Source organism: Mustela putorius, unplaced genomic scaffold (assembly GCF_011764305.1).
Source record: "Mustela putorius furo isolate JIRA1106 unplaced genomic scaffold, ASM1176430v1.1 tig00537350_pilon_pilon_pilon, whole genome shotgun sequence".
NCBI lineage: Eukaryota > Metazoa > Chordata > Mammalia > Carnivora > Mustelidae > Mustela > Mustela putorius.
The window spans coordinates 27,449,302-27,464,258 of record NW_025422471.1 but is presented as its reverse complement, the minus strand read 5'-3'; the positions used below and the strand labels follow the sequence as shown (position 1 = coordinate 27,464,258).

General features: G+C 40.7%; 1 protein-coding gene across 8 annotated transcripts in view; it reads left to right on the top strand.

Annotated features, from left to right (window-relative positions):
- Positions 1 to 14,957, top strand: part of ARHGEF28 (Rho guanine nucleotide exchange factor 28) — a 314,268-nt gene that overhangs the window by 181,751 nt on the left and 117,560 nt on the right. Inside the window, exon 1 of one of the 8 annotated variants that reach the window (XM_004766868.3) lies at positions 9,199 to 10,197. The exons of the other annotated variants lie outside the window; for them this stretch is intronic. Within the exon in view, the coding sequence (XP_004766925.1) occupies positions 10,113 to 10,197 (85 nt within the window). The 5' untranslated portion in view covers positions 9,199 to 10,112. Of the gene's footprint in view, positions 1 to 9,198; positions 10,198 to 14,957 lie in introns of those variants that run through there. 8 annotated transcript variants of the gene reach the window in all.

Here is a 14,957-nt window from a genome sequence, read left to right as displayed (position 1 = left end):
AGGAAGCAGGCTCCCCTCTGAGCAGAGAGCCTGACACAGGACTCGATCCCAGGACCCTGAGACCATGACCTGAGCTGAAGGCAGAGGCTCTAACCCACTGAGCCACCCAGGTGCTCCAAAATTTCATTCTTTTTTATGGCTGGATAATAATCCATTGTGTTTGCATACTACATCTTCTTGATCCATTCATCAGTCAGTGGCCATTTGGGCTGCTTCCACGTTTTGGCCATGTAGATAATGCTACTGTAAACATCAGGATGCGTGTATTCCTTTGAATTAGTATTTTTGTACTTCGAAGTAAATACCAGGGTGATTGCTCAGCTGTAGTGTAGTTTGAGTTTTAATTTTTTGAGGAACAAGCATACCTTTCCAGAGTGGCTGCACCAGGTTGGATTCCCACCAACAGTGAACAAGTGTTCCTTTTTCTCCACAACCTCACCAACATTTGCTGTTTCTTGTGTTTTTGATTTTAGCTATTCCAGTGGGTGTGAGGTGGTATCTCACTGTGGTTCTGATTTGCATTTCCCTGATGATGAATGATACTGAGGACCTTTTCATGTGTCTCTTGGTCATATGTAACTCTTCTTTGGAGAAATGTCTGTTCATGTCTTCTGCTCATTTTTTAATTGGGTTGTTTTTGGGTGTTCAGTTATATCCTATAGATACTAACCCTTTATTGGAAATGTCGTTTACAAATATCTTCTCTAATTCCATAAGTTGCCTTTCAGTTTTGTTGAGGTTTCCTTCACTGTGCAGAAATTTTTTTTTTTATATAGTCCCAATAGTTTGTTTTTTTTTCCCCTTGCCTCAAGAGACATAACTAGAAAAATGTTGCTATGTCTGATGTCAGAGAGAGATAACTGCCTGTGTTCTTTTCAAGGATTTTTGTGGCTTCAGGTCTCAGATTGAGGTCTTTAACCCACTTTGAGTTTGTTTTTGTATGTGATGGAAGAAAGTGTTCAGTTTCATTCTTTGCATGTGGCTGTCCAGTTTTCCCAACATAATTTGTTAAAGAAACCATCTTTTCCTCATTATATATGAATTCTAAATTTTGATTCTCCAAACTGAGATCCTCAAGTCCAAATAAACTAGCTTAGTGAATGAGTAAATCACATAGGCTCCATCCCGAAAGATTCTATTTTGATGTTTAAGTCAAATAATTATGTTATAAAATTCAGACAAAAATAAAATAATAAGGAAACTACTAATTTATAAAACATGAAACAAATGAAAAATAGGACATATGTTCTAGAAAGAGTATTTAAAATTTTTACATAGAAGTTTAAAATTCCAGCCACAGATTCTTCCCCTTTTCTTGTGCTGAAATCCTTGAGTATACCAGTGTGTCTAGATATTTAATGAAGGCATTGCTCTCACAGAAGAATCACTGGGTTCAGGGCTTGGTAGCAGTGTGTAAGTGTGCTTATGTGAGTTTAGGCTTGCTCTTTTTTGAGTACTGGTGGTTAATCTCTTGGAAGGGACTTCAGGGCAGTTAAGTTAGAGCTTTTGTTCCCGGGCATGAAAGCTAACAATTTATTTGGACAAGTTGGTTTAACTTTTAGAGTGGCTAATTGAGAAGACATTGTTAAGAAATATGGCCCCTTACTTCAGCCATGAGCAAGAAAGCCAAATGGAATTTATTCTTCATAGTATGAGATTTTGTGGAAGGATGTGTGTGAGCTAATGTATAGAGAAGTGGTACCATCGCAAATTGAACAGGAGATCCAGTACTAAATATGGTTCTTTATAATAATCAAAATAACAAAAAAATCACAAAGTAAAGCTAACATTATCTAGAACTTAAGTAGAAGACTGAGTGAGCTAGCTGGGTTTCATCCATGCTCTTGAGATTTATCTGCCAATAAGATTTCTGTGATCTCACTGAGGTAGACATTCCTACCCTCTGGGTCACATGGGAGCCTCTCACCGGGGTTGCCTCCTGGGAACCTATTAACTACAAGAGACACTATTTGTTTGTGAAAAATTAAAATTTGTCTCAGCACATCTTTTAATGTCTATTTAGCTTTGTCAGAGCTACACAGTTACTTCACATAATACCTTAGGCAAAAGAAAGTGGACTTTTATGCATAACTTGAATTCTGTGTATATAATAAAGTGATGCAGTCTTTTAGTATGAATTCCACAAACATCCATCGAGGGAACATAGATTCTGTACTTTTTGCCTCATCCTTTCAATTTTTTTTGAGTTTTATTTTTAGAACAAATTTCAGTTTTATAGAAAAATTATAAAGATACTTTGGAGAATTCCCATATGTCCATCTTCCCCTATTAACATACACTATGGTGACTTTGTTCAAATGAGTTAACCGGACTAAAGTCCATACTTTATTTAGATTTCCTTAGATTTATTTAATTTCCATTTTGTATCCTAGGATCTTCTCCAGGATACCATATTATATTACCATGTTTCCTTAGGCTCCTCTTGGCAGTGAGAATTTCTCAGACTTTGCATGTTTTTAATTATCTCGACAGTTTTAGGACTACTGGTCAGATATTTTGCACAATGCTATTTTTCTGATGTGTTCCCCATCATTATATTGGGGTTATGGGTTTGGGAGGAAGACCACAGAGGTAGAATGCCATTTTCATCCTATCAATGATCTGTGCCATCAACATTACTTCAAACTGTTAATGATGACCTTGATTAGTGGTGGAGGTAGGGTCAGCTTTCTTCACTGTAAAGTTACTCTTCCCTACTACTCTTTGCATACTCTTTGGAAAGATGTGCAGGCCATACTTCAGGGGTGGAGTGTCCTCTGTATACTTTCTTGTGGGCAAATAAATAACTGGAAACTCTTCTGTGTGGGAGACTTAGACTTCCCCATCTGTTTCTTCAGTCATTTATGTCACTATGCATTCATGGGTATTTGACACTTTGCATAGTAATTTAACACTGCTCTATTTGTTGTTGAGAAGTGGTCTAGCTTTGGCAATGGGGAATTCTTCTAGTTGGCTTCCTTGTCATTTGCACACATTCCCATTATAGTGGGTTTTGGTGGTGGTGTTTGTTTTAGAGAGGTGAGAGTATTCTTTATGATACTCTAATGGTAGTTCCATGGCACTGCATTTGTCAAAACTCAGGGAACTTTATGGCACCCAAGTAAACTTTAATGGGTGCAAATTAAAAAAAATGAAGTTGGAGGATCCTTTGATGGAGGTAGAATGTGACAAAACAATCTAATTACTAAAAATGGATGAGTTTCCTCATTGTAGGATGTGAAATTTTCAGACCTCAGTAACTTTGGAAATGAGATAGCGTCTGTAAAAATAAGGGCAAATTAATGTGCATAAGCACTGCCCTTTAGGTGAGGAAGTTGTTTCTCACAGGGATACAGGTTAACAATTTTTATACTACTGTAAAGGTGCACTGGAAATGAATACTTAAGCAAATGGGTTATAGACATTATCCTTATGTTGGAGTGGGTGGGAGTTGGTAGATAACGAAGGGGAGGAGGCTAGAATGTTCTGTGTGGTGATGAATTAGAGTTGGCCACATTAGTATGCACACATGATTAGTTAACATAGATATGTGGGGTTGCATATAGAAATACTTGTAGATAAGTGTATATAAATAGGTCAGGGCACTTGTGGAGCTATTTCCTTAATCTGTTCATTGAAAGGGCCTAGAAGTAATGATACTCTAGTAGCATATATTACAAGATCAGCCACCCTTAGGGCCCCTGGGTGGCTCAGTGGGTTAAGCCTCTGCCTTCAGCTCAGGTCATGATCTCAGGTCCTGGGACTGAGTCCCACATCGGACTCTCTGCTCGGTGGGGAGCCTGCTTCTCCCCTCTCTCTGCCTACTTATCATCGCTCGCTCTCTCTCTCTGTCAAATAAATAAATAAAAATCTTAAAAAAAAAAAAAAAGATCAGCCACTCTTAATTTCAAATTGAGATTATCTATTACATTTTGTGGGAATTTTAGCCTCCCAACTTTGGAATTGATAGATTTGAGTTCACGTTAAGACTAAGTTTTTTGCTCCTTTTATATTTCCTGGTTCACTTTTATGCATGTGAATGACCATATACAAGCCCATGGTGAGTGCTGTGAATTGTGTAAGACTGGTGATTCACAGACCTGGCCCCCTGAAGCCAATAATACATTATATGTTTAAAAAAAAAAAAAAAAACGATCAGTAAGCTGAACTGTGAATTTTCAAATGGATTAAAAAATTAAGTTCAAAAATAAGTTTGTGGCATGTAAGATACTTTTGGGGAAGGTTTGGGAAAATGGGAATGGGAACATTTGCAGAAAAAAACCCTAAAATGTAGATGTTGCTCTCCCCAGTTGCCGTGGTACTTCTCATCCTGAGGAATCTCTTTCTCCTGAGGCTATGACAAGACACGTGACTGTCCCTCTGCCCCTGCTCTTTGCAGCCTTATTGCTCATCTCCTTTCTTCTCCTACTTCTAGACCCCTCACACCCAGGATTCAAGCTGCCTCCATGATAGAGTCAAAATTTCTCCTAATTCATTGTTCAGAAACATTTAGCCTGTTTGTCCTGCTTCTTTTCTTTGAGGTTATGCCAAGGATTTCAAAGTTTGAAACAAAAAGAGAGACACCAAGAGTCTTTTTTTTTTTCCTTAAAAGTATCATCTGAATAGAAACTGATAGCTGGCAGAAACCTTGCCAATGTAATTCTTAAATATGTTGCTTTGTTCAGAAATCGACTTTCCTGGGGCGCCTGGGTGGCTCAGTGGGTTGGGCCTCTGCCTTCAGCTCAGGTTCTGATCCCAGGTCATGATCCCAGTTCCTGGGATCGAGCCCTACATCAGGCTCTCTGCTCAGCAGGAAGCCTGTTTCCCCTTTCTCTCTGCCTGCTTCTCTGCCTGTTTGTGATCTCTCCTCTCTGTCAAATAAATAAAATCTTCAAAAAAAAAAAATCAACTTTCCTGTCCTTAGGGTTTTGGATATTCTTACACTATATGTGGGTATGTCGTAATGTAAGTAATGTCATCTTGATGGATATCTAGGGTACATCCAGTTTTCCCCCTTAGGTAGTAGGGTGATGTAAAAACCTCTGAAAATACATGCAAGTTTTTTTTATTAAAGCAAACCAAGGAAATACAGATAGATAAGAAATAAAAAGTATTCTTTTTTTTTAAGATTTTATTTATTTGAGAGAGAGAGAATGAAAGAGAGAAAGAGCATGGGAAGTGGGAGGGTCAGAGGGAGAAGCAGACTCCCCGCTGAGCAGGGAGCCCGATGCGGGACTCGATCCCAGGACTCCAGGATCATGACCCAAGCTGAAGGCAGTCGCTTAACCAACTGAGCCACCCAGGCATCCCAATAAAAAGTATTCTTATGGTTAAAGTAAGATGGCATTAGGAAATGGTGGCATCCTAAAATCCCAAGTTTGACAACAGTGCTTGCCCCATGTTCCCAATTCATGTCCATTTTATGTGAAAGCAACTTCTTGGGCTCTGTTTAAAAAAAAAGAGAGAATAGGGAGGTAGGGAGAAAAATAATCATTTAAACCTTGGGATGGCTGTATGCGTGATGCCATGTCCTTGAGTGGGTGTGACATTGGAGATGTGAATGTGTTGTCCCCTTGGTGCTTCTCAGAGTGAGTGCATCTAGCACATGGATATGAGCTATGCTTTTAAAAATCCGTATTTTCTATGAAGTGTGGCCTGTCGGTCAGAGCCAAACATTTCACTTGGTTCATAACCAAAGTCACAATGTTCTCCAACAAAGAACTGCTTGTATTGAACTTCAGGAGTTGACATGGTGCCTCCTAAAGGATTTTGAGGAAGAGTCTGACCATCTCTGATTTTTACCCAAGGCTACACCACGGTGCCACTGCGCTGGCTGAAGTGAACCAGGATAGGCTTGTCCTGGCATTTAGGGGTCTTATCTCCTCTTGCCTGTGTGTTTTAATGGTGTCTGGCAGTGTTAAAGCGCGTGGTTGTTAAACAATGGAGCGCAGAAGGAAAACAAAGCCTTCTCCTGTTTCAGTCTTGGTATGATTATCTTGGAACTTCTTTGCACACTTGCATGTCTCAGTTCAGAAAATGAAGCCATTACTCTTGAGGTTGACATAGGGATACTTCAGTGTCTATAATACACAAGAGAATACAGTGAAAGGAAAACTTTATCTTTATTTAATATTTAAGCTGAAACTTAATGAAAACTTGGCCATTAAGTTCTTTACCTTTATAACCTCTTTTGATCCTTACAACTCTTTATAGTATGGATGTTATGACCCCATTTTCTAGGAGACTGTGGAGGATCAGAAAGTATGAGTGACACTAAGTAAATAAGTGACAGAGCCGATCTCCAAGCCCAGATATGTATGACTCCAAAACCCTACAATTTTCCTTTTTAGCTTGTGGCTCTGTAAGAATAGGAGTATGACACAGCTCTTGCACTCAAGGCATTTTGGGTCTCACTGGAGGATAAAAAAACTGTACAAATACTGTAATTAAAATAAAAATATAAATACCCTTCTAAGGAAGATTAATTTCACCAAGGTTGGAAGCTAGGTGATCTGTTGTCATGACAGGAGGAGAATCAAGGGAAGCTTCTCTTCCATGTGGGTGTTCCTGACAGCTGAAACTTCAAGGCAACAGCATCTGCCCTGGGTGATTGTAGTCTTATGGAGGTAATTTTCTAAGGATTTCCTAATTAAAGGAGGTATAGTAAGGCTGATGAAATCATTCACACTCTTGCATTGTAGTAGTTGTAGGACATCCTGATGAGAAAGTGGCCTTGGGAATATATCCTTGAATTCTGCCAACTGCAGTTGGAATCAGCCAGGAAAAGCAAAGAAATTAATCCATTGGATATGAATGAGATGTGAATAACATCTTGAATTAATTTAAGTGCAATCATATTGGTATAATGGGGAGAAAAGTGAATTCCTCTAGAAAACAAGGAGGATAAATGACCCACATTTGGGAGAGTCTTTGGTGAGCAAGAAAATGAGCTGTCCAAATTACGTGTTAACTGAATGCTAACCTTGCTGTCAGTGGCAATCATTTATTCTTTAAAAATATTGGTAAATAAATTAAATAAGAATAGAGAATCTTCTCGAGCTTCTCAGATGTATTTTTGATTGTTCTTCTTTGTTGTCAGAGTAACTTCCATATCAAAGATCAATTGATAGATAATTGGTCAACAAGGTCTGTGCTTTGGGGGAGAACTAGATAAAGAAGAACCTACTTAGCAGCCCAACTACTAGAAAATGTGTTTTACAAAGATTTTTTTCATGTTTCTCTTGGGTTTGTCCTGACTTTCTTCCAATCTATCACTCGTGGTCAAGAGAGGAGCAGTCCTAATCGTTTGTTGACCTGGGATTGATCCTGGTTAAGTGGCTCTAAAACTTAAACATACATGAAAAACGAGAAAGATAATATTATCTCCTGATCCAACATTTAAATTTTAATTTGGTGATTGTCTAAACAGGTGGAGGTTCACTTTCTTTGGTCTACAGACCTCTCTGAGGCAGCTGAGGGTCCATGGATCTATCTATAGCCCCAGTATTGCCTGGGACCTTGGAGGACAGTGGGCTTTGTTGACTCACGAGTCTCGCTTTTCTATCTTTTCATATTAAGTTACTATTGTGATGAATAAAATACAAACATATTTTTGAACACTTGACGCAAAGCTGAAGGAACTCTGCTTTGGGAAGCTACATGTTTTCTGTAGTGTAGGGACTCTTGTCACTGGGACTGTAATAGCATTGTATGGTGATAGGCGGTGGCTCTCCTGAGCACGGAGTGCAGAGTTGTGGAATCACTCTGTACCCCTGAACCTAATGTAACATTGTGTGTCACCTATACTTGAGTTAAAAAAAATTTTTTAAATACATATTTTCAGTCAGGATATTAAATAACATTTACAGATGACCTGTAAAGCTCTTCCATCCATAGATTAAGACTTTTAAGTGTAAATCGTTCATTCATTCATTTCATGCATGCAGTGCCCCTGGTACTTTCCTCAGCCCTAAAGCTGAGAATGAATGGAAACACTCATCTTCAAGACTTTATTTTCCTATAAAGATCCACATGCACTACAACTCTCTTACCTGATGAAAGGATGGACAATAATTTATTCTTAAAAATGTATTTAACTAATTAAGAAAAATATGTAATTATTTTTCAAATAAAAGGCCACAAAGGAGAACATATGTTAATGTTTATTTTGACTTAGCTGTCATGCTTACAACGGTCTCGTAGTTGGGTTTTGTTATTTGTATGTTATATTTATGTAGCAAACCGTATAAAAATACAGGAGTGGTTCATGTCATTCTGATTTTGATGAATTTGAAATGAAGTAGTTTTTCCCCTGCTCCAGTTCTATCTGGACCGCTCCCTCTCCACCCAACCAGGCAGGGTTAGCTATCAGGGAGCAGATTATGCATCTCTTTTCTGACACAGCATGGCAGGATAAAGTCAAGAGTAAAGAAGAATTTTTTTTTAAAGATATTATTTATTTGAGGTGCACCTGGATGGCTCAGTCAGTTAAGCATCTGCATTTGGCTCAGGTCATGATCCCAGAGTTCTGGGATCGAGCCCCATATCAAGCTTCTTGCTAAGCGGGAAACCTGCTTTTCCATCTCCCTTTGTCGCACCCCCTGCTTGTGCTCTCCTCTCTCTCTCTCTGTGTCAAATAAATAAACAAAATCTTTTAAAAACTATTTGAGAGAGAGAGAGAGTGTGTGTGTGTATGTGTTTGTGTGTGTGTGCACATGAGCTGGAGGAGGGACAGGGAGAGGGAGAAGCAGACTTCCCACTGAACAGGGAGCCAGAAGATTCCAGGACCTGGAGATCACAGGCTGAGCCAAAGGCATTTGATTAATCAACTGAGCCCCCAGGCACCCCTGGAGTAGAGAGGAATGTTCATGAAGGCACATAGTGCTGGGCTTTGGATCTGCAGAGTCGTACAGACCCTCATATCATTTCCACCGTCTCAGTTTATTTGGGTGTCCTGTGAGCTCACAAAAGAAGACACGCTGTTTCCTGCTATCAAGAGTACTAAGTAAATGCTTAAGGAGAGACTCCGCTCTGAGACCTGGGGTGTGCTTTTTTTCTGCCAGAGATCTTGGCTGCTGTGCTTGAGCTTCTGCGTGTGCCTGTGGAGAGCAGGGAAGTAAGAGTGGCCCACTCCAGGGGGCGGTGGCCATGGGCTTCTCCTGACTGCTGATTACCAGAGGGTTCTTCATGTGGACTGGGGTCCAAGTAAGAACTCTTGGTTTGTGGTGATTTAGTCACTAGCTCTGTTGAGAAGGACTGCGGGTTTAGAGCCAAGCTCCTCGGGTACCCAAATCCTTACGATTGACAGCCAGATTTGGTGACAATTGAAGCAAAATGCCCCAGTTGTGCTGAAAAGGAGTAGATGACTTCTTGTGTATTTAATGAGCATAATTCTCTGAAATACTTAAAGCTTCCAACTACTTGAGCTTTAAAGGGATGGAGAGACTAGACTGTGGAAGGAATTATACAAGCTGTTTCGACCCTAGCATCCGAAAAGTTGCCTGTACTGTCAGTCCTGTAAAAGAAGTGATTTCACTGGAAAACTCCCCACCCTGAATATGCTGGCTTTTACTTGTCAGTGTCCTGAGGTTTCTGGCTGTCCCCACTTGGAACCCTCAGCCTTGATGTCCCTGTGCAGGATGGCTTTTCGGAGACCATTCTCTAGCTCCAGAACAAAGCATGTGCCTGCATTTGGAGGCTTTTCTTGAAGGCCAGGCAGCTGTCTTTGAATTCACAGTTACCTTCCTTCTTCGTTTCCATTTCCAGCCAGGAGAAGAGGGGAGTTAATGATTCATGTGCTCCCAGTGACCTTTTGAATAACAGGACTGTGATGTACCAGTGCGACTCTCAGCTGCCTCTCTCTCTCTCTTTTTACTTCCCTAGTTTGGCTTTAATATTTACAGCCTCCTTCTCCGTCTACATGCCTGGACGCCTGAAGGAAGCAAAACATTTATTGCCTCTCCCTCCCCGTGTGCGGGAGCTTTTCACCCAGCCCCATTCCTTCCTTTGACATCACACGGGAGACTCGGGAGACTCGCCTCCTGGCTGGGGACGCCCCCGAGTTCTTCCTGAGTCTCCACTGTTGAATCTATCGATTGAAGCAAAACAAAAAGATGGATTCTGACTCCGACTCCCCTTTTAACTACTCATGGCCTTCCTTCCCGAAAATGAAGATTCGGCGGAGGGCATCCAAGCAAGGTAGATCCTGGGATCTTTTATTTTGTTTCCCTCTGAGCCAAGCCCAGGGAGCTTTGTCTTCTTACCTTTCTTTTCCTTGTCGCTTTGCCAGACTGTTTTCTGATGAAGTGCAAGTTTACACATGTATTGTATAAAACTCTCAGACTCTAAAAATTCTTTGCGGAGAGGCTCCAGAGGTAAACCTGCTTGTTCTCCGGTTCCTTTCACTTTGAGTCTGCCTTTGTGCTGTATTGTACACGTGCAGTTCTCTTTAAAAAAGGAGGGGGGTTTGGTACAAGGGAAATGTTGCAGATTCACTTTGTGGGGAGTTACCTTGGCAATGGAGAGTCCTGTTGACTCTGAGATCTATGTACATATTCGATACACCCCCCACCCCCCACCCCTGTCTCTGCTGCTTTTGTGTTTTGGAGCGGGTGTTAATTTTTTTAAAAAAAATTCTTTACCCAAGCAGATTGTTCCATTTTAGACTATTGATTTTATAGTTGCTCCAAGGAAGGGATTTTAAGAAAGTAATTTCAACAAAAAAAACCCATGTATCTCTAGGGGATTTAGTCTTATATTAAAAAGTTTATTAGTAATTACCAAGTACGCAAAAGGCTTTACTGCCAAAGGAAAAAGTCATTTATTTGTGGCCTGTTTAATAATACAGTGTGTGGATGCCACTCATTCCCCCCTTACAAATTCATTCTTGCCATCCAGGCCTTAGAAATCAAGGAGCGAGCTGGTGTCCTCGGTCTCCGCTTCCCCATCCTCTTGCCTTCTGAAGTTCACAAAAACAAGAAAGTCAGGGACCCATCTGTTCATTATCATGTGTAGGGAGTTATGTGGTTGTTTTTAATTCAAGGAAGAAGGAACATTTTCATGAACTTGAAGGCAGAAGGGATGTTTCTGGAAGTGGGCTGTCTCTAGCTTTATCCTTATGGAGCAGAATTCTCTATTCACCAGAACAGCATGACCTATTGAATTACTCCCAGCTTTTTGATGAGAAAAATGGAGGCTGGCAGTTGTCAACGTACCTGGTTTGCCTCAAGGGTCTTTTTTTTTTCCTTCTAAAATTAAATAGATGGGTGTGTGTCTGTGTGTGTGTGGTGTGTTTGCGTGTTTGCTCTTTGGCTAGAATCAAGGTAATCCCCAGGAATAAGATTGGTTACACATCCAGGGGTCATAGAAATCCTCAACCTGAACAAATTCCCTATGCTGCTCTGCTATCATCCTTGAAATTCTATTACTGGGGACTTAAAAATGTTGCCCAGCATTCCACTTTTCTGTTGTGGGTTTTTTCCCTTTTTTAAAGATTTTATTTATTTATTTATTTATTTATTTATTTATTTATTTATTTTTGAGAGAGAGAGAGATAGCAAAGAGTGAGCATGAGCCAGGAGGAGAGAGAGAAGCAGAATTCCCCTGAGCCGGGATCCTGACACGGGGCTTGATTCCAGGACCTTGAGATCATCACCTGAGCCAAAGGCAGACACCTAACTAACTGAGCTCCCCCCGACTCCAGGCGTCCTTCTGTTCTTGTGTTTTAAAACCGAATTTCTTCTTCGGGTAAAGGGGCCATGATAAATGCAGCTTACCATTAAATGGTTCAGGAGGAAAAACTTTATGGAACAGAGAACATGAGCATATGCATGTAAAAGCAAGCTCAGACACATACAGAAAATGGAGTCAAATGTTAACAATAGGTAAATCTGGGGAAAGGTGATACCTTGGTGTTCTTTATGCCCTTCTTCTGTTTTTTTCTGGAGGTTTGAAATTATTTCCAAATAATGTTTTTTAAAAACTTCTAAATTCTGAAGGTGGGAGGGATACACTACGTCGTTAATTATTGGGGCCAAATATTTTGGTACAGTGGGAACAGCTGGAAGGCAGGTTGCTGCTCCGTAAGTCTGAAGTCTTCACCCTCATTCTCACTCATTTCAGTTTGGGAAATGATCTTCATATGTTTTGTCCCTGGCAGACTGACTGGATGTCTATGTCATTGGGGGCCTGCCTCATCTAACAACTTGGGGAGAGGTGGGGTTAATGATTAGGAGAGCATTGGAGGAGTTCGGGAGTCCAGTGGTTTTGTAGGGAGTGCATTAGTCATGCTCTCCTTTGAAATCTAAACTGGGAGCGCAGCCAGTTTGAGCTACAGCAAGAAGTCATAACATAAACTCAATTCAAGTGAAAGCAGGTACTTGGGATTTGAAAATAATTAACTATTGCAGCTAATAAACAAACGATAAGTGGAAATAACATTGGTAGGAGAGAGTTGGGAATTGTCTGAGTCCCCCATTTCCTTTTTTGCTAGATGATGATGGCCCAGTTGTGAAGAGTGGGTTTGGTGGTGCTGCCCTCTTGGCTAGGCAGGGTCCCAGAACTGTGGGCCTCAGGGATGACCTGGGCTACCTGCCTCATGTTCTAGAGGAGTGTGATGAGTCTGAAGAGGTGAAGTGATGGGGAAGTGTTCATGTGTTCAACAGGCATTTCCAGAATGGCAAGCGTTGTCCTAGAGGGTGGGGTGAAGTGGTGAACCAGACAGATACTGTCCCTGCTTATAGGGATGTTAGCACTAAGAATGGATCCCACATCTCATAGGATTCAGACATGATGCCTCTGTATAGTGGAAGAAGCACCAAGAAACTGGATTTTTCAGCCCAGTGGCCTGTTTGTGCTGGAACTGTGGTCTCCATTCTCTTATAGGATGATCTGTTGATTTTTGTCAGTCTTTAAAACCTAGGTGGTTTGTATATCATGTTCATTCTTCTAGTTAGCACCGATGTCATTCTTACAAGGTAAGTTCTGGTCACTCGGGAAATCAGGAAGGAGGTTTTGAAGCCTTGGATTTTTTGCCTTAATAGCTAAACCTCTCATATTTTGTTGGAAATATTCTCTTTTATTCACAATATGCTTTCTCTTTCCTGATCCCCCTTGTTAGTATTCTCTTTTAATACTCCATCCTGTTCTTGATATTGCTGCTCTTTGATAGACATACATACACGACTCACTACTGGCTTGTTTAAAGAGATGTGAAAATAGAGGGAGTTTGGTAAAAAGGGGAAACTAGATTAGCAGAAACCCACCAATACTGACATCAACTAAAAAGTGAATCTAGTGTTTTCTCATCCTCCTCCCGTCAGAATGGAAGAGAAAATCATTAACTTAGAAACTGTGCCTTTGGAAGTGACCATGTCTAGAAGGGAATGTGATATAAGCAGAGGGTGAAAGTGTTTAAAACCAGGCTCCTTCAGAAAGATCTTGGGATTCTCGAAAGTTGCCCCTTGTCATTCCTCAGGACAGGCTGTACTGGAAACCTTGTGGTTAATGATTGGAGTGGGCTAGTATCCATGACCGTTCTGCTTCAGAGACTCCAGGAATGCCTGGACTTTTGTTTTGTTGGTTTCAGTAGGAGATTGAACCAAGAAAATTAATGTTTATAAATCAAAGATTAAAAAGTGCAGGGATTGGACCTTACCTAAGTTAGCCATAATTAGTCTTCGATCTTTAAAATGCATTCTTTAATATTAATCATTAGGACCTAGTGCCTTTCATACACTTAGGCAACTACTGTCCCTCTTGCCTACTCCAGCTTGCATCCTGTGCCTCTCTTATGATATAAAGCGTGGAAGAGGGCCTTTCCCCATCATGTGCTGGTGCAAAACCAGTCTGCAGTTGATGAAGGAGGCTGGGCTTCACAGAAAGCTTTATAACCTTGGAGGGCTTAGGAAGTACCACATCTTGTCCATAGTCAAAGTAAGATTTTTGTGGTGCTTTATTAGCCATCATAGCCACTGATTACCAAGCTGTGGTAGGCTCTTTAAATTGAGGGTGTATGGTTCTTAAAATATCTCTGTAAGATAGATAATTCCCCTGTCTCATAAGCGAGGCAAGTGAAATTCAGCGAGTTTTAAAGTGATTCCTATGACCATGCCAGGAAATCAAGGACCAGTTACCATGATGCAATAAGGAAGGAAAATGAATAAATGAGTGACATCCAACTAAAGTGTTTTTCATATGAGTTAGGTCATAAAAGGTGTGTATGTTAGAGGGATGTGGTTGTCAGTTTCATTTGTTAGTTGCGAGCTCTGAGGCCCAAGAGTAGGGAGGTTGAGTGGTCCAAGATAAAGGCCAATAAATGAAGAGCCAGTCCTACAACCAGGCATTGACTTGAGAGGTTTCGTTCTTCCCAGTATGTTGTACTACCTCTTAGTAGAGGGAAGGGATAATGAACTTCACTGAGTAGCTACTTATGTTTGAAGGGTGCCACTTTGTCTCACCATTCTAGCTTCTCCCTCTCTTCTGAGTCTATGACTAGGAAAAGAGGTGGTGGTGAAAACTCTGGAGGAGGAAAGTGGTAGATTCCTCTGTCTTGATAGACTCATATGCCTAGGTATATAGCCCTGCTTCACATCATCCCTTGGGTAGGAAGAGATGGACAGATGTGTGCAGCGCTGGGTCGTTGACTGAGAAGAGGAAGAGGCAGGATGAATTGAGAAAAGGATGGCATGAGAGAGCTTTCAGTATGTTTTGGAAGGTTCACAGTTTTGTCACAGAAAGATCAAGTTAGAGGAATTGAGCTTTCTGGGGACGGAGATGAGAATCATCAGACCACTGTGTTGGCCTTTTCTGGATGCTCATTTAGGAGGGCAGATACATAGTCTGAAAAATAATTCCCGGACACAGTGCATATTTAAAGTATGATGACATTTCAGAAGGTTGAATAATAATTTTCAAAGGTGAATTACTTTTATTTCATGGCCTTACTTGTTCTCTGCTGT